This window comes from Myodes glareolus, chromosome X (assembly GCF_982192425.1).
Source record: "Myodes glareolus chromosome X, mMyoGla1.1, whole genome shotgun sequence".
NCBI classification, from domain to species: Eukaryota; Metazoa; Chordata; class Mammalia; order Rodentia; family Cricetidae; genus Myodes; species Myodes glareolus.
In genome coordinates, this window is record NC_142053.1 from 144110542 (window position 1) to 144136154 (window position 25613).

Consider the following 25613-nt stretch of genomic DNA (forward strand, 5'->3'; position numbering starts at 1 on the left):
GGGCCTGAAACCACGCGCCAGAGACACAGAAGCAGGGAGAACGCCCCTCTATTCAGGCATCTATGGTACACCCCAGACCCGGCCCTCTAAGGCCCCGCGCTTCCGAGCTCGCGCAAACTCTAGTTCTTTTTGCCCGTCGGAGGTGGTTTGCTCTTCCGTTGCCCTGTGGCTTCGGCTTATCTCCTGAAGGAAGGCGAAGCTTCCGCCCAGCACTGGGGGTGAGCGGGAGCAAATTGCCCTCAAGCCCCTGGACTGCATTTGGAAGAGGGTGCTTCCTTAATATCAACTTCAGGGATTCCGAATGGGCATATTTGGAGGTTTTGGGGCCCGGGTGGCATTCAGAAGGTGTCTACTTTTGAGGAGACCCTTTCGAGGCGGTTCTTGGGGACTTGGGTGGTATTTAGTAGTCTGCTTTATGGGGATAGTTCTCAGACGCAGATTTGTACCCCCTTGGAAGCAGGGTTTAGGGGGCGCTTAGGGAGGCTCAGGGTCTGTGTATGAGTACTCTGTCGGTGGGTAGGATTTTCGGGCTTCCCAAGAGGAGAGAAGTTTGAAGTTACTAAAGTCAAAGCGGGGGAGGGGGGGTTGGGGATGGCTTGTCTTAGCACCGGACCGGGTGACAGTAAGAAGGTTCCACCACCGACGTGGCACTGTGGTATAAATGCCCTTTGTGACCTCTGACTAGGTGATGAGGTCTGCACGGTTGGTTACCCTGGGCTGTGAGACCCGGACACATTAGGGTCCCAGACGCCAGGAGAGGAACCTCTCAACCGAGGCTGGTAAAGACTCTCTCTGCTGGGCTCTTCCGAGCGGACGTAGAGTCACCGGGCTACTGAGCGGTCCTTTGCCGCTTTATTCATTTATGAGGGGTGGGGCTGTGGTGTGAACCCTCTTTCGCACCTGGTCCACTAGAAGTGTCAGCTTATGAATTACTCTCTAGGGGGCGGATCAACGTACGGAAGGGGCGTGTTGACGGGGTATCCCGAAGTCTGCCTCACAAACTAGACTTTATTGATAATCCATACAATCTGTGAAGGTGAGTAGCGCCCCGAGGGTATTTTAAAAAGCTTTTCAACTCTGCTTAATTTATGAGGGGCGTGGCCTTTACAGCTTCTGCGGGTTCCGCAGTTAGCTTTCCCTCACTGGTTCCTGGATTTAAACCTGGCGTCTATTGGAGATGATGCCGTGGTTATTATTCGTGCCTTATGTCTCAGTAATTCTAGATTACTAACCAAGACTCTGAATTCAAATCCCATCCATCTTTACTGTTGTGGATCTTGAGCAAGTATTTTTCGGAGCCCGAAAAGTGGGTATTTAGGATAATAAGAATAGTTTACACCCATTTAGTTACTTTTATTAACCATTTTATCTTCACAACTTCTCAAAAGTAGGTTTCATCCTACTTCATAGATGAGGAATCTGAGACACAGGACAGGTAAGTAATTTGTCCTAAAGTCGCACAGTGAGTGGCTGAACTAGGATTCAAATCTGACCTGTCTGGTTTCAGAGTTGGATAATGGCCTTCCCCAAACCAATTTAATGGTACTATTTCTGGTGGGCTCCATGGTACTCATATCCTCCCTCCCTCTCCCCTCTCCCTCTGTGTCTCCTACTCCTTTCTCCAGGCTGTCACTATATTTCCCTAGGCTTGCCAGAGAATTAGGGACCTGCCTGCCTCAGCCTGCCAAGTATTGTAGAATTACAAGGAGTAGTTGGGACAGAGTGAAGCAGGAGGATCTCTTGAATAAGGGTGTTTGAGACCAGTATGGGCAACACAGCAAAACTAGCTCTTTTCTTTCCTTTCTTTCTTCCCCTTCGTCTCCCCTCCCTCTGCTCCCTTACCCTCCTCTCTGCTCTCTCCCCTCCTTCTCTCTCTTCTCTCTATTCTCCCTCTCTTCCCTCTCTGTGTGGCTGTTTATCTATGTCCCTTTCTCCGGGGTCTGTTTCCCCAGACTTGCCGGGTACTAGTGATCCTCCTGCCTCAGCCTACCAAGTACTATAGAATTACAGGAATCATACTAGCACACCCCAGCAAGACCCTGACTTTTAAGAAAACAGTGTTGCTACTGCTCAGGTTAATTATATGGTATGTGTGTCAGGCACTGTTTTACTTACTGAAATTCAATCACAGGGTAATTTCTTGTTCTTAATTTCCATTTTCTGGATCTGAAAACATTCAAGTGGATACTTTCTGTAATGACTAGATATATCCTCACACATAAGTAATTTTAGATTAATTCAAATATGCTTACATATTAACTTTAGTTATATATATTTGAAAATTGTTACAATGCCTTGTGGCAACACTGCTCAAAGACCCTTTCCATACCCATTTTCATGACACATTTTATCAGTCTGAGTTGGATAGATTTTTTTTGAAGTGGGGATTGGTGTGTTTTGTTTTGTTTTTTATAGTACTATGGATTGAACCCAGGATGTTGGGGAAGTACTTTATCTGTAGCCTACATCTCCAACCTGAGGTGAATTGATTTTATTACTGTTATTGTCTATCAAAGGCATGTAGTGAGTCTGGATTTAGTTGGGACAAGATAATCCCCTAGATGGTCAGGGATAAAGAACAAGGACTGTGCTCCCCTCTGGCTTCACAGAGGAATAGGGGAATGGTTATCCCCTATTCCCCTATGACACATACCTTGACTGTTACCTCATAATCTGTGCTTGCTGGGCAGGGCCCACAAGCCTCACAGAATTTGTCCTTTTGTTGAGACCGGATTCCATGGTAATCAGGCTGGCTTCAAACTAACGATTCTCCAGCTTTCATTTCCGTTAGTATAGTGCCAGGATTAATAGGCATATGTCACTATGCGTGTACTACCTGGGTGTACCTTTCTTTTAGTTCACACACACACACACACACACACACACACACACACCCTATACAGGGTCTATGTGTAGCCCTGGCAGTCCTGGAACTCGCTCTGTAGACTAGACTGACCTCAAACTCAGAGATCTGCCTGCCTCTGCCTCCCTAGTGTTAGGATTAAAGGCATGTACCATGACCCCCGCCCCTTCCATGCAACCTTCCTTGGCCTTTCTATTTCCAAGTTGAGCAGGCACAATATCATTCAGTATTCAGGAGCCAAGGGAGTGCATATTCCCTGCAGTAGCCCCATTTCTTGCTTACTGGGTATTAGATGGAGCAATAAGGCAGGCCTGCCTCTTTTGTTTCAGCCCACTGAGCGTTTTGCATTATTCATGAGTAAGATGTCACTTTGGTCTCCTTGATTCCTGGCAGCAGCAAGAACATTCATTATTCATGAGCATGGGGTGTGATTGCCGTGCTTTTAACATCTACTTTCTGATTGCCTGGTCTTAGTAAACCATCGTCTTGTTTTATAATTCACCATCAGGAAGAATGGCCTTGAGGTCCTTCCTTGGTTTCTTTGACAGCTTAGCTGCAGTTATTCTTTATTCGTATCCCATGGGGCGTGGCCTTCTGCTCTACCTGTTTTTCTAGTTACTGCCTCTGGAGCCACTTGGTGGAGCTGTTCTCCTTCTAATTACAGAAGTCCCAAACTGGGCAGGCAGGGAAAATACATGATTCATGAGTGGGCGCGGTCCGCTTGCATCCGGGTTTCTGGGGGTGGGGCTCAAGGTTTTGTTCCGGCCTTGGGCTCTGCGGCCGCCATCTTGTGTCGGCTGCTGGCGTGAGGGAGGTGGCAGGGAAGACCACAACCACAGCGGTCGGGGGAGGAGAAGGCGGCGGTGATCCTAGCTGGCTCAGGCGGCAGGAAGGAGGAGGAGAAAAAGGACGGTGGCGGCCGAGCTTGACTTCGGCTCCTTGAGGAGTTGGCGGCGGCGCGACCCGGGGAACCGGCATTGGTAATAGGTTTTCTCTGCACCTGGCTCGAAGCAAGGGCTCTGGGAGGCATGGGAGGGTCCCTGCTGGCTCTCTGCCAGCCCTATGTCTGGGTGTGCTGCGGTGTCGTTGGTATCAGCAGTCACTAGACAAGCGAATGTGGGGGGAGTACAAATCCTAGGGCGGGGTGGATCATTTCTGTCGTGGATCACCCTATTCCCTTGGGCTCTGAGATCTGACCTTGACATGAGACCCCCCCTCCCCACCATCTCGGCTTCTGGAGATTTCTGGCTCAACAGCTATAACGAGATATCTTGATCCCGTCCCTAGCCCTGTCAGAACTCCCGGCAGTCTCCCATAAAGGCAGAGAAATTCAGCATTACTGCTTGTAAAAGCCATCCATACTTGTGTGCTATTGTAGACTGTCCCGAGCCCTGAAATCTCCCTTGAGACGCCTCCTAGTCCTTCATTATTTGCTCTCATGGCTTAAGAGGGACCAGACTTCAGGAAGGGTCCGCATGGCCTTCATTTCCGAAAGAAGAGCCTTGTCTAGCATTTTCGTCCAGAATCTCCCTCTCCCCCTCCCCCCCCCCAGGATACTATCAGTCCGTTGAGCTGCCATCTGGATTAGACCGAGTGAAAAGCTATATGCCTGGCCTTCCTGTGGAGACTCATTCCCACATTTGAGGTCTCCCAATGCCGCCTTGACATAGCATCATCGTGGTATCCTGGCATTCTTAGACTCTTTAGCATTCTTAGACTCTTTAAGAGGTTCTGTTGGTTCCTAGAATCTGCCCTTAGAGACTTTGCCTGCTTTTAAGTATTCCTTTTTCACGCTCTCATTTTCTTAGGCTGTCTCCTCAATAGGCCTCATCTTTTCCCCATCAACCATCCTTAACCTCCAGTATCTTTCCTCTAGAACCTCTCAAGGGACTAGACACTAGGGAGGACCTGTTTGGACACAATTCTCCGTCAGTAATCTCCTGCTGCCATCTACTCTTTCAGACCCTGTTGATTTGTAACCTCATCTGCCAGACAGTTTCATCCTAGACCCAACTTCTGCCTTCAAAAGCAGATACCAGAGTAGCTTCTCTCCTTATAGATTCCTTAATCTAACAATAGGCATCAGAATCTGCCCTCATCCTTTTAAAGGTTCCTACCGTCTTCATTCAGGAAGTCTCAGCTTTTGCTTTTAGCCTCATTGAACCCCACTATTACTGTCAGATCCCTTTTCTCCAACAGACCTACTTATCCTCCACCAGAGTAGAAAACTTTAATATCTGTTGAGTCATGGAGTCACAGAATTGGCTAGAGAAACCTAACTCCACTTGGAGATTTAGCCAGGATTTGCTTGGTAACCTTTATTTTTATAATTATTATTTTGAGACAGGGTAGCTTTGGCTGCCCTGAAATAAATATATATATATATATATATATATATATATATATAGAGAGAGAGAGAGAGAGAGAGAGAGAGAGAGAGAGAGAGAGAGAGAGAGACCCGGCAAGCCGCAAATTCTTAGAGACCAGCCTACCTCTGCCTCACTAGTGCTGAGATTAAAGGTGTGCGTCACCATCCTCAGCACTTAGTAACCTTTTTAAGGCTTAAGCTATCTGAAACTTATCTGCCCTTTTCCACCCTATTAGAGCAGCTTTGTTGCCTTTTAGAACAACACAAGGCCTTTGTTGCTCCATTAGAAATCCCTTTTCAAGAGTGTGCCCTCAGAGACCTCTCCTAGCTTCTTTGCACTTAACCTCATGACTTCCTGGCGCTCTAGTGTCCTCCGCATGGAGACCTTTCTCTGTGAATTCCCATTATTTTTGGTGAAGGGTTTCTATCACTGGAATCTGAGACTCTTTCGGCCTCAACACCTTCCTGCAGTAGTCTCAGGTGCTGCATTCTCCCACTTCTTTCTAGAGATCCAAGATTTAAATCTTTAAGACTTTGCCCAGTGCCCCCGATACTTGTAAGGCCTGCTGAGGTCTCTTTTGGGTCTCTTCCTGTTTCCTTCAGAGCTCCTTGAGCTCAATCACTTCCCAATGCCTTTCTCACACTCTCAAGGACTTCTCAGTTAACACCTCCCAGGAAGCCTGACAGGCCTCAACATCCTCCCCAGCACTATAGCTTCTTTGAGTTAATTGGCAGGCTTCCCCTGCTCAGCGATCTCTGTTTTGGGAGTAGATTATTCTTAGGCTTCAGTCATTGGTTTGGAGACCCCAGGTAAGTTTCGAAATGCTTTAATTTCAGCTTTGCCAAGCACGTTATGGAAGATTTAGCCCAACAGAGAAGGCTAAGTACATGTTGAGACAGAGAGAGAGAGACGATGTGGATTTGAGGTTTTTGGGGTGTTTTTTTTTTTTTTTTTGAATGAGGCTGGGGGAATCTTTAGCTCTTATCCAGAGGTCCCTGCCTGAGATTCTTCCCACTTGCCTTGATAAAGGGGTTCCCCAAAATCTGGCAATTGAAATGTCCCTTTTTATTTTCTTTTTCAAAATGGGGTCTCACTGTGCAGCTCATACTGGCCTCAAACTTAGGCTTCTTGCCTCTGCCTCATAAGCCCTGGGGTTGCAGGCATGTACTGCCACACCTGGCTTCGAAGTCCACTTTTGAATAGTCATCCCAATCATGCTTAGACTCTTGCCAGCACTAGGGGTGGAGAGGTAAAAGGTCTGATAAAGAGCTCTCTGGCCCTGGGTCTTGACTGATGTAGGGAGTGGAGAAAGCATATGCCCTGGACAAACCAGCCGCTGACAAGGCAAGGGAGATAACTAAGTACTGGAGGCTGCTGTCGGAGCCTGGGGAGGAACTCGTGTCCTCGGGTCCCTGAGTTTTGAAACCACGGATAGTTTTTTTAGACTCATCAGGACAGTTCCTTTTCTCCTAACTTTTGGAGAAACTTGACTTAGAGGAAATGAGATCTCATGCCAAGTCACTGCCAGTAAATGGAACATAGGAATTGCTTTTGTCTTGCTCCTGACTTATCAAGCCTCTTCCTACCCAGATTGGATCTCAACATTCCCAGCAATTTCTCTGACAGACTTTGGCTCTAGGCAGCCTCCTGCCTCGCCTCCTCTCCCTTTCTTTACCTTCCATCTCAGAGCAGCCTGGGCTGGACCCAGAGCCAAATACTGACACTACTCACCTAAAAAAAATCTCACAAACTGCTACCAGCTGCATGATACTGGGCAAGTGACATCCAGGGCAAGTGAGTGGAGTTCTTTAAGCTTTCACTTTCTATTTATGGTAGGAGCATAGGGTTATGTAGTTCACAGGCATTGTTAGAGTCAGACAAAGCCCTTTACTCTTGGGACTGATGGGGTAGATGGTAGGGAGCTCTTGTCATTGTGTTCATATTAGAAAGTGATAGTGCCAAGATGGAATCTTAGGTATGTTGGCGGCAGTTGGTGCTATTGAGGGTCAGAAAAAGCTTCAGTTGTGTGAGTAGAAGACAGGGTATAAGCAAATACTCAGTGCTTTGAAGAGCCATTGCGCCTGAAAAATGATTCTGGGTTCTAGCTTTTATTTCCAAGCATCTGAGTCCACCGCCGCTAGATTTCACTTCCAACAGCAGGTTATATTGGTGGTGGTTTTCCTCCCATCTGGGATCTAGTGTGTCACTTGACCATGTGAGCTCAGGTTTTCTCATTTGTTCAACAGGGACCTTAAATCCTGCCTTGCAGGATCAGGACAATTGAGAGCATGAAACTTGCTAACTCTGAGAAGTGGCTTGGACTTCAGAGTCATTGGATCTGGTCTGATCCCAGTTCAACCACTCCGAGTAGGAACTTTGGTCAAGTCACCAAACATCCCTGAATGAAGTTTTTCCTTCCGTGTGAGCTGGGGTAAATAGTAGTAGTGCAGTTCCCACAGGGTTGCCCTGAGGACAGACAGTGACAAGGCTCATAAAGTGCTTAGTGTGGCCTCTGACCTGCTAACCTGTTGAAGGATTTCACATACAGAAGAGACTTTAGTTAGAAGTGTGCATTTTCTCTTTTCCAGTGGCCTGTTTTATTGGCCTGGGTTGTTTTCTACCCCCTAAGACTGGGAGAAGTGCAGGACTTTAAGCTCTGCTCTGAGTCCCACTAGGGCCTATGGTCTGTATCTTTTCTCATCTCAGCAACACCATGGAGCCATATTAAAGTGAGGGAACAGCTCCACATGATACCTATAAAGGGGTCAAGATTTAAAACCTGAGTATTTCCTAAGTCCACATCTGTCCTCTGAGAATGGTCTTTTACTCCATAGGATTGGAGCCTTTCCCTTATGCTGGACTAGGGAGAGACAAAATGACTTAGCACTAAGCTGTGTGGATTTGCAAGCCAAACCTGGTTCAAATCTTGAGTCTGACAGCGGTGTGAACCTGGGCAAGCCACTTCATCTCTCTGTGCCAGTTTCTTTTCTTTTTGGTTTTCTGAGACAGGGTTTCTCTGTAGCTTTGGAGCCTGTCCCAGAACTAGCTCTTATAGGCCAGGCTGGCCTCGAACTCCCAGAGATCCCGCCTGCCTCTGCCTCCCAAGTAAGTGCTGGGATTAAAGGTGTGAGCCACCACCACCCTGCTACCAGTTTCTTTTCTAAAGTAGATTTGCTAATACCTAAGTCTTCTCCAATTATTACTAGTAATAAATAGAAAAAAAAATAGTTCAAGGCCAATCAGGGCTACACGGTGAGGCTCTGTATTTAAAACAAACAAATAAAAAATACCAGAAAAATATCCTGCCATTTTTCCTCTAGATGTCCAGCTCGCCGCTGTCCAAGAAACGTCGCGTGTCCGGGCCTGATCCAAAGCCGGGTTCTAACTGCTCCCCTGCCCAGTCCGTGCTGTCCGAAGTGCCCTCAGTGCCAACCAACGTAAGTACCTTCCCATGGAGATTAGCTGGCATGATGATGGGGTGAGGAGTCTTACTGCTTTCCATTTTAATACCCCACTTGTACTTGTCTTGAATCTTTTCTTGCTCTCCATCCCCAGGGAATGGCGAAGAACGGCAGTGAAGCAGACATAGACGAGGGCCTTTACTCCCGGCAGCTGTAAGTTAGGCCCAAGTCTCCCTGAAGTGGGAGGGGTACTGAAATACTTGGATCAGGTGGGCTGGACAATGATCTGGAATCTCTTCTAACTTGACAGGTATGTTTTGGGCCATGAGGCGATGAAAAGGCTCCAGACATCCAGCGTGCTTGTCTCAGGCTTGCGGGGCTTGGGTGTGGAAATTGCTAAGAACATCATCCTTGGTGGGGTCAAGGCTGTCACCCTACATGACCAGGGCACTACCCAGTGGGCTGATCTCTCCTCCCAGGTACCTCTTCCCAACATTCTTTTCCAAGCAGCAGCCTCTGTGTGCCACAGCCATCTCACTTTTATCTTTCTGTCATCCCCTCTTGCAGTTTTACCTTCGAGAGGAAGACATCGGTAAAAATCGGGCTGAGGTATCTCAGCCCCGACTTGCTGAACTCAACAGCTATGTGCCTGTCACTGCCTACACAGGGCCTCTTGTTGAGGATTTCCTTAGTGGCTTCCAGGTACTTGGCTACCGCTCAGTTTCCTGTTTGGTTTTCTTGGAACTCATCTTTGGTATTTTTTGGTACTATTCACTATTTAATCAGCTGTCTGGGGTATCAGAGAGGATGCAGGCAAGATGAGACCCTGTGCCTACCTTTTGGGAAAAGATGTGGACAAACCACTTAAACAACATAGTAGTTATGAACACACTGGAGGCAAACTATACTGCTGTGTCTAGCTCTTCTAGTGTAACTTTAGGCAGGTCACTTAGATCCTGGGCCTTACTCTTTCCATTTTAGAATAGGAAACACAGCAGTACTGATTTCATGGGGTTCCTCTGAGGGTTAAGAATGAAGAATAGCAATTTGGACACAGGGAAAGTGGCATGGGCATTTACTAGTTTAAAAAGTCTAGGCTGTGAGAGCTAAAAGTCTGCCCTATGGGGCTAAGGTCCTCAAGAGTCAAAGTGCTGCAGTAGCAGCAGTCTGACAGAGTTGTAGGAACTCACCCTGGTAGGCAGGGATGGATGTTTCTGGAGAAGGTGGAGAGCAGTTTCAAAACTTGTGGAGTGGGCAGCATCTTGAGAGCCACCAACAGATAGGTATAGTATGAGTGAGCGCAGACTCTGGTTGGAGATAATTTTACCCTGCCTATGTCTCACAGGGCATGGCAGGGTTGTAGACAGTTAGCAAACAAGTGAGTCAGCTATTCTGCAGTCTATGCCCAGTACCACTACCTTTCCTGGCATGCTCTAAGCCTTTGTTTTCTCCTTGCTGTCTTTTCCTCTCACTGAGTCTAATCCCCAGAAGGTCTTTATGAGAGAGGCCTAGAGGACCAGGGAGAACCTGAACAACTCTGCCTTCAGAACTGCCTGAACCTTCCTACTAGTCTGCTGCCATTGTTCTTTCTTCTCCCTTTCCCCCTAGTTCTGGGCTCTTGACATGGACTTTATTTCTCTACAGGTGGTGGTCCTTACCAACAGCCCCCTGGAAGAACAACTGCGAGTGGGTGAGTTCTGTCATAGCCGTGGCATCAAGCTAGTGGTAGCAGATACACGAGGCTTATTTGGGTGAGTGTCCTTCTCCATGCCTCTCCCCACAAACTTTCCTAGGCCAAAGACCCTCATCCCTCTTTTGCCACTCAAGTTTTATATTCACCTCTATCTGTGTGGCATTAGTGCTGTTACATCCCCATTGTGATGTGCCAAGTTTCCTCAGCAGTATCCACTGCACCTTGAAGGATGCCTGGGGACTCTTGTGGCCTCAAGCATCAGTCCTCTTGCCACTCTCTACAGGCAACTTTTCTGTGACTTTGGAGAGGAAATGATCCTCACAGATTCCAATGGGGAGCAGCCACTCAGTGCTATGGTTTCAATGGTGACCAAGGTAAGGAGGCCATCCCCAGTGGTCTGGAAGACAGACAGGCAGTGGCAGTCCTCTCTTGTCTTCTATTATTCCTTAACTTGCTCACTCCTTTTTAACCAGGACAATCCCGGTGTGGTTACCTGCCTTGACGAGGCCCGACATGGATTTGAGAGTGGTGATTTTGTCTCATTCTCAGAAGTCCAGGGCATGATCCAACTCAATGGCTGTCAGCCCATAGAGATCAAAGTGCTGGGTGAGCTGGGACTATGGGGGTACCTTAGGGTCTTGGAGATCAAAGGGAGGAGTTCCTGAGTTAAGAGTGAGGGGAGCAATAGCCTGAGTGCCTGAGGTGCTTCAGAGAATCAGGGACCCCACCAGAGCTGATGGGCATGGGGGAGAAGGACCAATTGTTTGAATTGTTAATAGGAGCATGGGCCTCTGGGATCTGAGTTGAGGTGAAGGAGCCTCCTGTATTTTGAACAGAGCAGATCAGAAGATCTGCTCATGTTTAAGCTGGTTTGGGTAAGAATAGCACCAGTGTAGACTTGGGGTCAGGGACACAGGCTCTCATGGGGTCTGAACTGATTCTGGGGCAGAGGAGATGGTTTCTGATCTCACGAATGGGGCCTGGGGTTGAAAGATAGTACCTGGCATCTGCACTGGGTCAGGCAGGCCTTTTTTTTCCTTGTCACTTGAGTTGTGTGGACTTTAAGGAGGGTATGTAAGACTGACAGCCTCCCTATCCACTCTAGGTCCTTATACCTTTAGTATATGTGACACCTCCAACTTCTCTGACTACATCCGTGGAGGTATCGTCAGTCAGGTCAAAGTACCTAAAAAGATTAGCTTTGTGAGTATTGGGTACAGTGGTTCTTGGTGGGTGGTTCTAGACCAGTGGTTCTCAACCTTCCTAACGCTGCAACCCTTTAGTACAGTTCCTCATGTTGTGGTGACCTCCCAACCATAAAATTATTTTGTTGCTACTTCATAACTGTAATTTGGTGCAGTTGTAAATGGTGACGTAAATATTTTTGGAGATAGAGGTTTGCCAAGGGGTCATGACCTACAGGTTGAGAACCACTGTACTAGACCGTTTCAAATTCTCTGTTCCTTTCTTCTCATTTTTAGAAATCCTTGCCAGCATCACTGGCAGAGCCTGACTTTGTAATGACTGACTTTGCTAAGTATTCTCGCCCTGCCCAACTGCACATTGGCTTCCAAGCTCTGCACCAATTCTGTGCTCAGCACAACCGACCACCTCGACCACGAAATGAGGTGGGTAGGTGGGCCAGCAGCCAGCCAGAATAGAAATCCTTGGTGCTAAAGGCCCACCATACCTCTGCCTGTCTACTGTCCATCTCCTGACAGTAACCTGAGAGATGCTTACTTGTTTCCTTTGCCCTACCAGGAAGATGCAACAGAACTGGTGGCCCTAGCTCAGGCTGTGAATGCTCGGTCCCCACCTGCAGTGCAACAGGACAACTTGGATAAAGACCTTATACGAAAGCTAGCTTATGTTGCTGCTGGGGACCTGGCACCCATAAATGCTTTCATTGGGGGCCTCGCTGCCCAGGAAGTTATGAAGGTTAGCAGGGTGGGAATGGACTGGGTTTTGCCTTTCCTTCATTATTTGCTATCCATATGTACCAGGGTCTGCTTATCACTGACCACCTCCTTTTTCCTTCTCCACTAGGCCTGCTCTGGGAAGTTTATGCCCATCATGCAGTGGTTATACTTTGATGCTCTTGAATGTCTCCCAGAAGACAAAGAGGCTCTTACAGAGGATAAGTGCCTCCCGGTATGTGAATGGACTGGAAGAAAGGCATTTTCTGGAGTGTTTCTGGGGAAGCTTCTCTCTGACCCTCCTCATTTTATATCCCCCAGCGTCAAAACCGTTACGATGGGCAGGTAGCTGTATTTGGCTCAGACCTTCAAGAGAAGCTGGGCAAGCAAAAGTACTTCCTGGTGAGTGACCTCATTGAACACCTAACATGTGCACCTCCCTTGGTCTCTGGCCACTCCCTCTGGGGTTTTCTTTTGCATTCTGAAGTGGGGTGTCTTTACAACCCTGGGACTAAATATGTGGTACTAGACCTTTTTGCTCAATCCTGTTGTTTCCTGTGGGCATGAAGAATTTTATGGTTTATATCTGCTTGCTTTACCCTGACTTGCCTCTGTGTCTCTTCTTGGATGTTTTTAGGTGGGTGCAGGGGCCATTGGCTGTGAATTGCTCAAAAACTTTGCCATGATTGGGCTAGGCTGTGGAGAGGGTGGAGAAGTCATTGTCACAGACATGGACACCATTGAGAAATCAAATCTGAATCGACAGTTTCTTTTCCGGCCCTGGGATGTCACGGTGAGATAAATGGAAGCAGGAGATGAAACTTTGACATCTCACTTTTCTCCTTTTTCTTGTCCCCAGAATTTGCCCTTCTTGCCCTCTGTTTTTGATATTCATTTAGCAAAAATTAAATAGCCCTACCATGAATCATTCATTTTTGTCTCTCCTCTGAGCCACCATCAAGTCAAAAGTTTCTTTTTCATTCTTTCTTTTTTCTCTCAGTACTGGGGATTGAGTTTAGAGCTTTACAAATATTGGGTAGCTAGTTAAAGACTGCCATTGAGTGAGACTGCCCCTGCCCTTTTCTTTTGTCTTGTTTTTCCAGACAGGATTTCTCTGTAGTAGCTTTGGAGCCTGTCCTGGAGCTAGCTCTGTAGACCAGGCTGGCCTTGAACTCACAGAGATCCACCTGCCTCTGCCTTGGAAGTGCTGGGACCTAGCAGCCCCTGTCCTTTCATTTCCTTTTACCTTTTCCTTAACTTTTTAAAGAAGATATATTGCCAGGTGTGGTGTGGCATGCCTTTAATCTCAGCACTCAGGTTAGCAGATCTCTTGAGTTCCAGACAGCTGGGGCTGCACAGTGAGAAGACCCTGTCTTGAAAACAGCAACAACGATATCTTTATTATATATGTATGTGTGAGTGCCTAGTGCCTGGTGCCTGAAGAGACTGGAAGAGATTATTGGATCCTCTAGAACTGGAATTTGGGGTTATAAGAGGTTGTGAGCCATCAGATGTGAGTACTGGAATCCAAAACTGAGTCCTTTGGAAGACCCAACAAGTGCTCTTACCCACTGAACCATCGCTCCAACTCTTATCAGTGCTGCTCTGGAACAGTGTGTTAGGGGTTCCCAAAAATATTGCCCAAACTCAGTGCTTTCCTAAAGGATACTAGTGGCTGATTTTTTTTTACAGAAAAAGGACACAGTATAATCAGCAAAGGAAGAAAGGTTCATGGAGTTAAATCAACAGCAAGTGTCTAAGAGTTATCTCCCAGTGGAGTTGCAGAAGATGGACTTCATTTCCCCAGTAACAAATATAACAATACACCTGAAAAGTTTCTAGCCAGGGAAGCCTGCCTATCTCTACCTAGGGCTTTTACTGGGATCTGGTTTCTTGACTCTAGGAGGAAAGACAGTGTTTAACATAAACCGTACTGTTCACAAACAATTCAGGCACACTGAGCCATTATTATTAGGTGAAGGAGCGATGGGAACTTTTCCATAAAATCTAAGATCCTAGACTCCAACCAAGGGCCATTTTTCAAAGTAGGCCTCCTGAATGATGGCATTGTAGTTGGCCAGGTAACTCTTCTCTGCAGTTTGAAACTGAGATATCAGAAATCTGTGAGACCTTCTATTAAGGCCAGTATCACTGCCCAGTATTCCTATTCATTAATTTATTCACTGAATAGTTACTTTAGGAGTTATTATTGTACATACCTGAGGTACATTAAAGAATAAAATGAGGTAGGACATGGTGGCTCATACCTTTCATCTCAGCACTTGAGAGGCAAGCAGATCTCTTGTCTTCAAGGCCAGCCTGGGCCACAAAGTGAGTTCCAGGACAACCAAGTCTACACAGAGAAACCCTGTCTCAACAAACAAACAAAAAGAGTAAAGGTGCTAGTGGAGAAAGGTAAGTAGTAAAGGACGAATGCATAATAGATATAATACAGATACAGCTGGGCCCACAGATGCACACAGGAGGCAGGCAGATCTCTTGAGTTGAAGCCAATCTGGTCTACAAAGTGAGTTCCATGACCATGACTACATAGATCCTGTTTCCAAACAACAACAAAATAACAAAGATACAATATAACAGTGAGATCTGGAGTCAATGTTGGTACTTTGCAAAGTGTAAAGGGGCAAGCTGGGCTTGCTAGGGTGGTTAGTTTACAGATCTCATTAGTTCTTTAAGAAAGACCTCATTTCTACAAAGCTATGGTGAGTGTGGAGACTAGATGGTCTTCTGGTTGGAAGTGCCCAAGGCCTGTAGAACTATGCTCTACTCTGAAAGGTCCTGGGAACCAATTCAGTTTTCCTTGAGTGGGGATGAGAGCCAAGGTTCTAAGCAGAGGAGGGATATGACCTGACTTTGGTTTCATAACACTTATGAAACCACTTATTTGTCTAACATCTACTTGTGTTTGGGAGAATCTCCAACCTGCTGCTCCCTAAAAGAATAGTAGGTATCAGGTAAACAAAACAAAGGTGGCTAAGCCGGGTGGTGGTGGCACACACTTTTAATCCCAGCACTTGGGAGGCAGAGGCAGGCTGATCTCTGAGTTCGAGGCCAGCCTGGTCTACAAGAGCTAGTTCCAGAACAGGCTCCAAAGCCACAGAGAAACCCTGTCTCAAAAAAAAAAAAAAAAGACAGGTGGCTAGTCCATTGTCTACAATGGATGCTTGTCTTCTGCTGCTTTTTCCATCTCACTGCCACATATGACTCAGCTCTGGCCCGTGTGGCATTATCGTTCAATATCCTGCTAAACCAAGGAGCCTCCTGAACTTGGGCTGGTTCTTCTAATGTTAGATGAATGTTCAGGGGGACAGCTCTTTATGACGCTGAGTGAATCCACCAATAACTGAGTCCCACATTGTACCCTCAACTTTTCACAGAAGTTAAAGTCTGACACGGCCGCTGCAGCTGTACGCCAGATGAATCCTTACATCCAGGTGACAAGCCACCAGAACCGTGTAGGTCCTGACACAGAGCGCATCTATGATGATGATTTTTTCCAAAAATTGGATGGTGTGGCCAATGCCCTGGACAATGTAGATGCCCGTAAGTTTGAAGGCTGGTAAAGAAGGCAAGGGCAAAAGAGGGAGAGTGTGGGCCCTCTTGTTCTTTCCCAGTGTGCCTTTTCTTGTTTCCTGGCTATCACATCATTGTCCCTAACCTATCATACAGGCATGTACATGGATCGCCGCTGTGTATACTATCGGAAACCACTACTGGAGTCTGGCACACTGGGCACGAAGGGCAACGTACAGGTGGTGATCCCCTTCCTGACAGAATCCTACAGCTCTAGCCAGGACCCACCAGAGAAATCCATTCCCATCTGCACTCTGAAAAACTTTCCCAATGCCATTGAACACACTCTACAGGTAAGTGGTAAGTGGGGCTCAGGGGAAAGGAGAAATGCCCACCAGGCCCTTCCTTGACTTTTGAGTGTCACAGGCTTAAGTATAAGACTTGTTTTTCTTCTACCATCCTGGCAGTTGGCACTTCTGAAATGATTTATTCTTGTAATTTCTACTTTTGACTTTTCCAGTACATAGACAGGTAAAAACCACTGCTGTTGATAGGCATGGTAGCTCACTTGTACTTGAGAGGCTAAGGCATGAGGTCAATGCCACCTTGGACCACCTTATCTCAGAAAACAAAAACAAAAGAATGATGAATACTGGAATGTCATTCCTTACCTAGGGTTAACAATGTTTGTCATATTTTCTTAGATTGATATGGGCATGGTAGCATATGCCTTTAATCTCAGTACTGAGGTGGCAGAGGTGGTGGATTTTTGATTTCTGTTCATTAGATGTCACACTCTAACAACTTAAGAGATAGTTCAACAGTTAAAAGCAGTGACGGCTCTTCCAAAGGACCTGAAATCAGTCTCCAACAGGCACATGGCAGTTCACAATGGTGTTAACTCCAGTTTCAGGGGATCTGATACCCTCCATGGGTACTGCATGCATGTGGTGCCTGAACATAAATGCAGCAAAATACCCATATATATTAATTTTAAATTGGGACTGGAGAGATGGTTTAGTGGTTAAGAGCACTTGCTACTTTTTGTTTGTTTTTGTATTTTTCAAGACAGGGTTTCTCTGTAACTTTGGAGCCTGACCTTGAACTCACAGAAATCCACCTGTCTCTGCCTCCCAAGCACTTGCTACTCTTACAGAGGCCCCATGTTCAGTTCCTAGTACCTACATGGCAGCTTTTCCTCTTTGTTTCTTTTGAGACAGCATCTCATGCATTCCAGGTTGACTTCAAACTCAACTGTGTAGCTGAAGATGACCTTAAACTGACCCTTTTGCCTCCACTTCCTGAGTACTGGAATTATAAGCATATGCTACCATGTCTGGCTCCAAAGCATTATTTTCTTGCTAAACAAAATATTCCTTTCCTTCACTCTCTTCTAGTTATTTGTCTCTAGCACATTATATTCGGGTTTCTCCATCAATTGTGCAAAATGAGTTTAATACTGCTTTGTCACAATGGTAGTCTGTATATGATGCACATATGGAACAGTGCTGCATATAATGAAGCTAAAATGTTAAGTGACCACATCTGTGTGATGGGCACTCAGGCCACAAGTATAGCTATATTGCTATCAGAATTCTAGGTTCAGTGTTGGAGTCCACACACTGGGGAAGGGTCGAAATAGAGGGGTGGGGAAAGACCAAACCTATCTTTCATTTCCCCTTCTGAGCCTACTGTGGTTGTGTCAGTTTTGTGTGCCCACCAATTTTGTGGTCATGAACTTAACTTCTTTGTGCCTTATATTCTTCCTCTCTCTTATCTCACTGGGCTGTTTAGCTGGCACCACTTTAAGTACACATAGGAAAGAGGATAGAGCCAATGTCTTATGCTAAATCCCTAGAGAATAGATAGGAATCATTGTTGGATTGAATCTATTTTTGTTTGTTTCCTTGTTTGTTTGTGTTTTGGTGCTGGAGATCAAACCTAGGATTTAGACAAACACTTCTCTACTCTTTTTTGTTAAGTCAGGGTTTCATGCAATTGTGCCCAGCATTGAACTGCTGCAAGTTTAATTGCTGTAAATCTTGTTTTTAAGTTGTAAAATCACTTAGCCAATACACATTTTTCATCAAGGCATAGTACACATGTACAGTTCTTGATGCTTTTTTTTTACACATACATTAGGAATAGTTATTTCTCAGATCAAGTTCGTTGACTTAAATTGAAGGGCCAAAAATGAAGGAATGGAGAAAGTTAGGAGCTTCTCTTTCACAAGTTGCTGTGTATTTCCTACTTGGGTTACCTATGATGACTCACCTGTGAAAACATTTTGTCCATCATTCCATAAAATCCATTTGTTCCATCTGCAGTGGGCCCGGGATGAATTTGAAGGCCTTTTCAAGCAACCAGCAGAAAATGTTAATCAGTACCTCACGTGAGTAACTTACATACCCCACTCTCCTGCCTGCCAGCAAAGACATTCTATGCTTTTTCAGCTGTCACCCTCAGCACTAGACACACTTTTCAAAGGACTCTAAATGTTCACTTCTCATGCTGTGGGGGATCAAGACAAGCTTTCTGTGGAGAAAGTAAGATTGCCCTAGAGCCTACCTCAGGGCCCACTGTGTTTGTAATATTGCCCTTTGGCTCTTTTCACTTCCTAATAGAGACCCCAAGTTTGTGGAACGGACCTTGCGGCTGGCAGGTACCCAGCCATTGGAGGTGCTGGAGGCTGTGCAGCGCAGCCTGGTGCTGCAGCGACCACAGACTTGGGGTGATTGCGTGACCTGGGCCTGCCACCACTGGCACACCCAGTACTGTAACAACATCCGACAACTGCTGCACAACTTTCCTCCTGACCAGGTAATGCTCATTCATGTGTCCATATGGTGGCATGTATTTCCTTGCAATCACAAGTTTGCTGCAGTCTCTTCAAGTGATTTTTCCCAGTTACTAGTTCAGATGTGCCTGGTATCCAAAGCAAGAGATGTCAGAAGAATGATCTTATTTCTTCCTTCCTTTCTTGGAGCAAATTAATTGGTTCTGTTGCTGTTCCCCTTCACTGTGGTGTATAGGCTGAGTCTGACCTGATTTTTACCAGGGCTATAGTGGACCATGAAGCAGGGATTCAGAAGTCATTTATTCAAATACCAGCTCTCTCTGAATTTGGACAAATCACTTCTCTCTGTTCCTTTCTTTAGCTTGAAGGAGGAACAGTTGTGATCTGATTCACTGGAATTTATAAATATTAAGTACACGTCTGGTGATTCAGTCCAGTCTGCTAAAGGGATTTGTGAAGAAAGTATCTAAGAATTGATGGTAGTTGAGTCTCAGATGATTGACTCCAGCCCTCTTCAAGGACCCAGCCAAGAGTAGTGAGGTGGGCTGCATCCAGAGCCAAGATGACAAGTCAGGATTGCCCAGAGAGGTCTTCATTTCAAGATCTTACTTCTGGAAACTTTCTTTGTTTTAGCTTACCAGCTCAGGGGCCCCATTTTGGTCTGGACCCAAACGCTGTCCACATCCACTTACTTTTGATGTTAACAATGTAAGTCTCCTTGTTGGGTTTTCCTGGGATTGGATGGGTGGATGGGAAGGAGGTGGTGGCTTCCTATCCAAGGGCAGATGTGTTAACCCTACTGTGCCCTGCTGTTCCCTAGACACTGCATCTGGATTATGTGATGGCTGCTGCCAACCTTTTTGCCCAGACCTATGGGTTGACTGGCTCTCAAGATCGAGCTGCTGTGGCTTCACTTCTGCAGTCAGTACAAGTTCCCGAATTCACCCCCAAGTCTGGTGTCAAGATCCATGTTTCTGACCAGGAGTTACAGAGCGCCAATGCCTCTGTTGGTGAGGGTGTTTGACAGTTTAGTCAGAAATCACTGTCCCTACCTGTTCCTAGCTTCCCCATTAGTCCTCTTTTAGTATCTCTGTGACCTCACCTTACTTTGTACCTCCCTCACCTGAAAGGAAGACAGTCTGTTGGGGGAACATTCTCTCCCTCCCTTCCTCTTCTTTCCCATTCCAGCAACCAGGAAAACAAACTTTGTTCTTGCTTGGTGTGCATTTTCCTTGGTTTTATTCTTTCTCTGCCTCTCCTAGGGGGTATGATCTCCAGCAGGGGTTTCCCCCTGATTCTTGCCCACTTTGACTCTTTCATATGTCCCATGTCTCCCTGTTCGTGCATCCTTCCCACCCTGTTTCTCTGTATGTCTTCACCCATCATAATTTATAATTTATTCACTCTCTCTGCCTTCCCTTTTGGATATCTGTAATGTGTTTATAGTTCTGTATACTACCCCCACCCTGTGTTGACCTTCCCTCTTCTCTGTCTTCCTTCTGAAATACCTACTGTTATATATTTCCTTTAGTATTTTCTTCCACCTCCTCAAGGTTCCTTCTGACTTTCTTCTTATATATTTCCTCCTCCCTATCTCACCTCTCTTCATATATTCTCCACCTTCCCCTCAGATCCTTCTCATATATTCATGCTGTGTACTTCCCTATATTCCCACCATGTCTTCTGTGTCTCTATACAGTATGTCCTCAAGACTGACAACCCCTTCTGATCACTCCACCTCACCTCCACTTTCTCCTGTGGTTTTTGTTTCTGCTCCTAGTATCTCTCCAGATCTTGATAGCCTCTTCTAGCCTTTTTCAGGTTTGCTCTGTTATGCTCTGCTTTTCCCCTTTGCCCCTTCATTCTAGGATCTCTTTTTCTCTCTCTCCAAATTCTGTATCTAACTGAATTTCTTTTGCCCTACCTAGGCTTTCACCCTCACTCCCTCACATCTAAAGGGCTGTGTTTTTTCTCTTTGTGCAGATGACAGCCGTCTTGAGGAGCTCAAAGCCACTTTGCCCAGCCCAGACAAGTTACCAGGATTTAAGATGTACCCCATTGATTTTGAGAAGGTGCTTGGGAGGGGCCTTGAATAGGACATTTGGGGTGAGCTAAGCATAGACAGGGTTATAAAGAATGGGGATCTAAGACTATAGAGCCAGTTCATCCCTTTATGGTGATCAGATTCATGGGCTGCCATGTAGATTTCCTTCTGATCTGGGGGAGACCAGCAGGTAATTTGCATTGGAGGATACCTACATCCCAAGAGGCCAGGAAAACTTTTCATCTGATCTCCTTGTCTTACTCAGGATGATGACAGCAACTTCCACATGGATTTCATTGTGGCTGCATCCAATCTTCGGGCTGAAAACTATGATATTTCCCCCGCAGACCGGCACAAGGTAAGGACTCTAAGCCTGATGTTCTACCATTTCCAGGCTTGAGTTCCTTATATCTGTGTCCTTCTTTAGACTTTCAACCCCTTACAACTTAAAACTAACATCTTGTTTGATCTGTTGCTCAGAGTAAGCTGATTGCAGGGAAGATCATCCCAGCCATTGCCACGACTACAGCTGCTGTAGTTGGCCTTGTGTGTCTGGAGCTGTACAAGGTGGTTCAGGGGCACCAACAGCTTGATTCCTACAAAAATGGTTTCCTGAACTTGGCCCTGCCCTTCTTTGGGTTTTCGGAACCTCTTGCTGCACCTCGTCACCAGGTACATCAGAAGATGGAGACTTGTAGTGGGCTGTATCTCAATAGAACTGGCTTTGGTTTACATTTTACCCGGTCACTAGATCAGAGTTCCTATTGAAATATACCTGCATGTTTTTTACAAGAGTATTAAGGTATAAAGTATGTTTTGCATGTTGAAGGAATAATAGTCAGTAGATCAGAGTGATTGAGAAGATAATGGGTAGAAGATGAGAATAAGAATTTCTTCTTGTGGCATAGGACCTTGTCATTCAATTGTAAAGGTTCAACACTTGTTACTCAGAGTGATATGGGAGCCATGAGACTTTGAACAAAAGGTTCTGATCTGACTTACTGGGTTTGCGTGAATGGGGGCAGGGAAGGCAGAGGGTTGGGACTTCTGGAATGGCCCACATCCTGTTCTTTTCTTGCATTGCAGTACTATAATCAAGAATGGACATTGTGGGATCGCTTTGAAGTACAAGGGCTGCAGCCTAATGGTGAGGAGATGACCCTCAAACAGTTCCTTGATTACTTTAAGGTAAGGAAGGCCCTTTCTCCCTCTCATCCCACCTAGAGGATGGGATGTATAGATGATTTTTTTTTGGCCTTCCCACCATCATAACAATGCTATTTTCCCCCTTCTGCCCTCCAGACAGAGCACAAATTAGAGATCACCATGCTGTCCCAGGGTGTGTCCATGCTCTATTCTTTCTTCATGCCAGCTGCTAAGCTCAAGGAACGGTTGGATCAGCCGTAAGTAGGCTACTGCCAGGCAAGCTGGGAAAGGCCCTGTGTTCCTTTCATTGGGTGGGGAGCCTCAGCTTGGAGCTGTTCCATTCTTACCCATCACCTCCCGTGTCCCCACCTACCTCCCTTCCTCTCTTGCCCTTACCCTCACCCTTTTCCCTAGGATGACAGAAATTGTGAGCCGTGTGTCAAAGAGAAAGCTGGGCCGCCATGTGCGGGCACTGGTGCTTGAGTTGTGCTGCAACGACGAAAGTGGCGAGGACGTCGAGGTCCCCTATGTACGATACGCCATTCGCTGATCTCTGTGCATTCCCCTAAGCTCCAGTTCTCCCCCAGATCCCTTCCAATACTAGTTCCCATTTGGCCTCTGGCAGTGGTCCATCTAGCCAAGCCTGGTATTCCCTTATCACCCAGCATCCCAAGACCCTCTCACCACTGCTTTGTACCTTGTTTGGAACCTAAATCCCAATAAAAAGATAATAACCCAGATATAGCCATCCTGGCTGTTTCCAGAGAAGAAAGGAACATCCTGGAAATGTCTGGTTCAGATAGCAGCTCAATGAGCTACTCAAGCTACAAGCTTCCTGGGCAGAGAATAATGGGAGTTGATCTCTTCAGTCTATTCTATGTAACAGACATGGAGGTAGCAGGGAAGTTATATAAACAGGTACCTGGGTCTGTGTGATTTGAGTGATTTGAGCTGGGTTCAAATCCTGTGTTCTCTATGTCCTAACTGCCTCCATTCACAGTGAACACACTTAACAAATACAGCTGCAAAGGGCTAAGATAGCATATTTTTGGCATTCCATCCTTTGGGCAAATCCCTTCCCCAGTTTGAAGCAGCCAGGAATGTCCAGGTAATACCATGCTGAGGAGCCGTAAACAGCCAATCTAGGGAACACCGATGTCATAAGGCACACTGTAGTTTTTATGGACATACTTGGCTAAGGACATCTGGAGAACACTGTGTCTATCTTCTGCTTCATTCTGCCCATATGTGCTTCTTGGAGGTGCCCAGGCCTCCTGCCTTCCAGAGAAGAGCTGGCTATGGGACCAAAGAGGCTCATCAATGGCTCCACCAAGCCCAGAGCTGCTGTGCTACTTCCTTGTCTTAGCTGAGGGTTCCAAACAGTTGAAAATGTCAACCTAGTTGGGCAGTGGTGGCACATGCCTTTAATCCCAGCACTCAGGAGGCAGAGGCAGGCGGATCTCTGTAAGTTCGAGACCAGCCTGGTCTACAAGAGTTAGTTCCAGGACAGGTTCCAAAGCTACAGAGAAACCCTGTCTTGAAAAACAAAAGAAAAAGAAAACGCCAACCTAGCTAGTCATCTCCATCCATGGTGAATGGGTTTTTTTGTTGTTTTGTTTGTTTGTTTTGTTCCCAGAGTTGGCTTAATTCCCATCATAACCTGTTCCCACATCTACCTCCTAAATCAGCTTCTGGCCCGCCCTAGGCAGTGTTTGCTCTTGCCTACCTCTGTCCATACTTTTTTTTTTCTTGGCCTGATGTATTGGAATGAACTTATCCTTCCATATAAGTTCCTTCTTAGTCCCCCATCATACCACTTTGTATGACAGAGGTACTGTACCTCTGGTGTCTCATGGTGGTACCATCTATTTAGAGTTTTCCAACTATCAGCACTTTACTGCTGTTACACCATTACAGGCAAGCAGTACATATACTATTCTTTGCACTGATTTTCTACCATCTCAGTTCCTTCATGGGCATCCTACATACTTCGTTTTCTACCTTTTTTGTTATAACTGATTCTTTGGACATTTTTGTATCTTTACCACTACTCCTGGATTCTCTTGTATACGATATCATTGTCCATCGATACCAACTTCTGAAACCATGGTCCATGCCTATAATCCCATCACTCTGGAGGTGGCCTGGGCTACATGAGACCAAAAAATTAGAACAGCTAGTTACCCACTAATCCTTGCTGTATCTTAGATCACTACCATGCATACCAGTTTACTGCTGTGTATATACCATTACAAAACCAGACTGGTAGGAAACAGGGCTCAGCAAACAAGTGTTGGGCCCCTTGTACCTAGCAAACTTAAGAGATAGTGCTTCTTGTGTTGGAACTATTTGCCAGCCAATTACTATTTGTTTAGTGCTGACTCTGCCAGTGACTGTGCCATTATTATAGGTATTTGAGACATTAGCAAATAAAACATGTCTGTCCAAAGGCTTATAAAACTTACATAAAGGGGGCTGGAGAGATGGCTCAGCGGTTAAGAGCATTGCCTGCTCTTCCAAAGGTTCTGAGTTCAATTCCCGGCAACCACATGGTGGCTCACAACCATCTGTAATGAGGCCTGGTGCCCTCTTCAAGCATGCACGTAGACAGAATATTGTATACATAATATTTTTTAAAAAGCACAACTAACTAAAGCTGAAGGGCTGGAGAGATGCTCAGCAGTTAGTAGCACTGGCTGTTCTTCCAGAGGACCCTTGTTTGGGCTTCCAGTACCAGCATGCCTGCTCAAAACTATATAACCATGGTCCCGAGGGATCCAGTGTCCTCTTCTGATCTGGACACCAAGCTCGCACATGGAACACAGATGTACCTGCAGACAAAACACCCATACACAGTTATTTTTTAAACATGGGCTAGGGCTGTAGCTATTGCTTACCTAGCATGCACCAAACTTGAGTTCAATTCACAGTTCTGTATAGAGCTGGGTGTGGTGGTACACACCTGTAATTGGTGAGATAGTTGGAAGAGAAGGGTTTGGGCTAGCCTGGCTTATGTGAAGACTTGTTTCGAACCAAGCTGAGTTGGTAAAATGGCTCAGCAGGTAACTATCAAGCCTGACAACCTGAGTTCGTTTCCCAAGACCCACTTGCTGGGGGAGAGAGCCAACTCCTGCAAGTTGTCTTCTGACCTTCACTTGTGTGCTATGACACAAGTGTGTTCATATACAAATTTTTAAAATTGGATTCTATTCATTTAATGGGGGGAGAGGGTCCACATGTTATAGTGTATATGCGGAGATCTCTCCATCATATGGGTCCCAGGGATGGAACTGACACAATTTTGGAAGCAGGTACCCTTACTTGCTGAGCCATCCTTTCAGCCTTATTTTTCTTTTTCTTTCTTTTTTCTTTTTTTTCTTTTTCTTTCTTTTTTTTTTTTTTTTTTTTTTGAGACAGGGTCTCTATGTAGCCCTGAAACCAAATATGTAGGCCAGGCTGTCCTCAAACTCGGAGATCCACCTACCTCTGCCTAAAGCGGTTGCACCACCATGCCTGGCCTATAAATTTTTTTCCAATGTGTCCCAGGTATGTGTTGTTTGAATGTTTTAAGAGTTATGCCATGTGGATGTGGTAGAAGGCTAAAAGTTGCCTCACTATGCAACATTCTGATAGACTGAGGCCCTTTTTTCAAATTTTTTTTTTTTTTAGTTTGGGGTTTTTTTTGTTTTTGGTTTTGTTTTTGGTTTTGGTTTTTTTTTTTTTTTTTTTTTGAGGCAGGGTTTCTTTGTGTAGCCTTGACTGTCTTAGAACTAACTCTGTAGACCAGGCTGGCCTTGAACTCAGAGATTCACCTGCCTCCCGAGTGTCACCACCATCTGGCTAGTTTTAT

The 25613-nt window shown here is 45.9% G+C and overlaps 1 protein-coding gene across 2 annotated transcripts; it reads left to right on the forward strand.

Moving 5' to 3' along the window:
- The first annotated feature begins 77 nt into the window (after positions 1–77).
- Positions 78–22503, forward strand: Uba1 (ubiquitin like modifier activating enzyme 1). Of its 2 annotated transcripts, XM_048461623.2 has the most exons (27): positions 78–218; positions 941–1036; positions 8553–8669; positions 8788–8846; positions 8944–9112; positions 9201–9335; positions 10278–10384; positions 10610–10700; positions 10800–10932; positions 11432–11529; positions 11808–11954; positions 12088–12264; positions 12373–12477; positions 12564–12644; positions 12880–13035; positions 15641–15806; positions 15933–16129; positions 18104–18168; positions 18401–18596; positions 19207–19281; positions 19394–19583; positions 20557–20645; positions 20883–20975; positions 21098–21289; positions 21704–21805; positions 21920–22020; positions 22178–22503. In XM_048461623.2, exons 3-27 carry the CDS (start codon positions 8553–8555, stop codon positions 22311–22313), a joined length of 3177 nt encoding a protein of 1058 aa, XP_048317580.1. In that variant the 5' UTR covers positions 78–218; positions 941–1036; the 3' UTR covers positions 22314–22503. The 2 variants fall into 2 exon arrangements, with proteins under 2 accessions (XP_048317580.1, XP_048317579.1); XM_048461622.3 differs by lacking the exons at positions 78–218; positions 941–1036 and adding an exon at positions 3635–3843.
- Positions 22504–25613: the final 3110 nt, after the last annotated feature.

Excerpts from the sequence above, each read along its gene's own strand:
- Uba1 (XM_048461623.2), top strand. The coding sequence starts at position 8,553 with ATGTCCAGCTCGCCGCTGTCCAAGAAACGTCGCGTGTCCGGGCCTGAT. Across the intron at positions 9,113-9,200 it reads GGGCTGATCTCTCCTCCCAG|TTTTACCTTCGAGAGGAAGA; the intron begins GTACCTCTTCCC and ends CCCCTCTTGCAG. Across the intron at positions 13,036-15,640 it reads TCCGGCCCTGGGATGTCACG|AAGTTAAAGTCTGACACGGC; the intron begins GTGAGATAAATG and ends AACTTTTCACAG.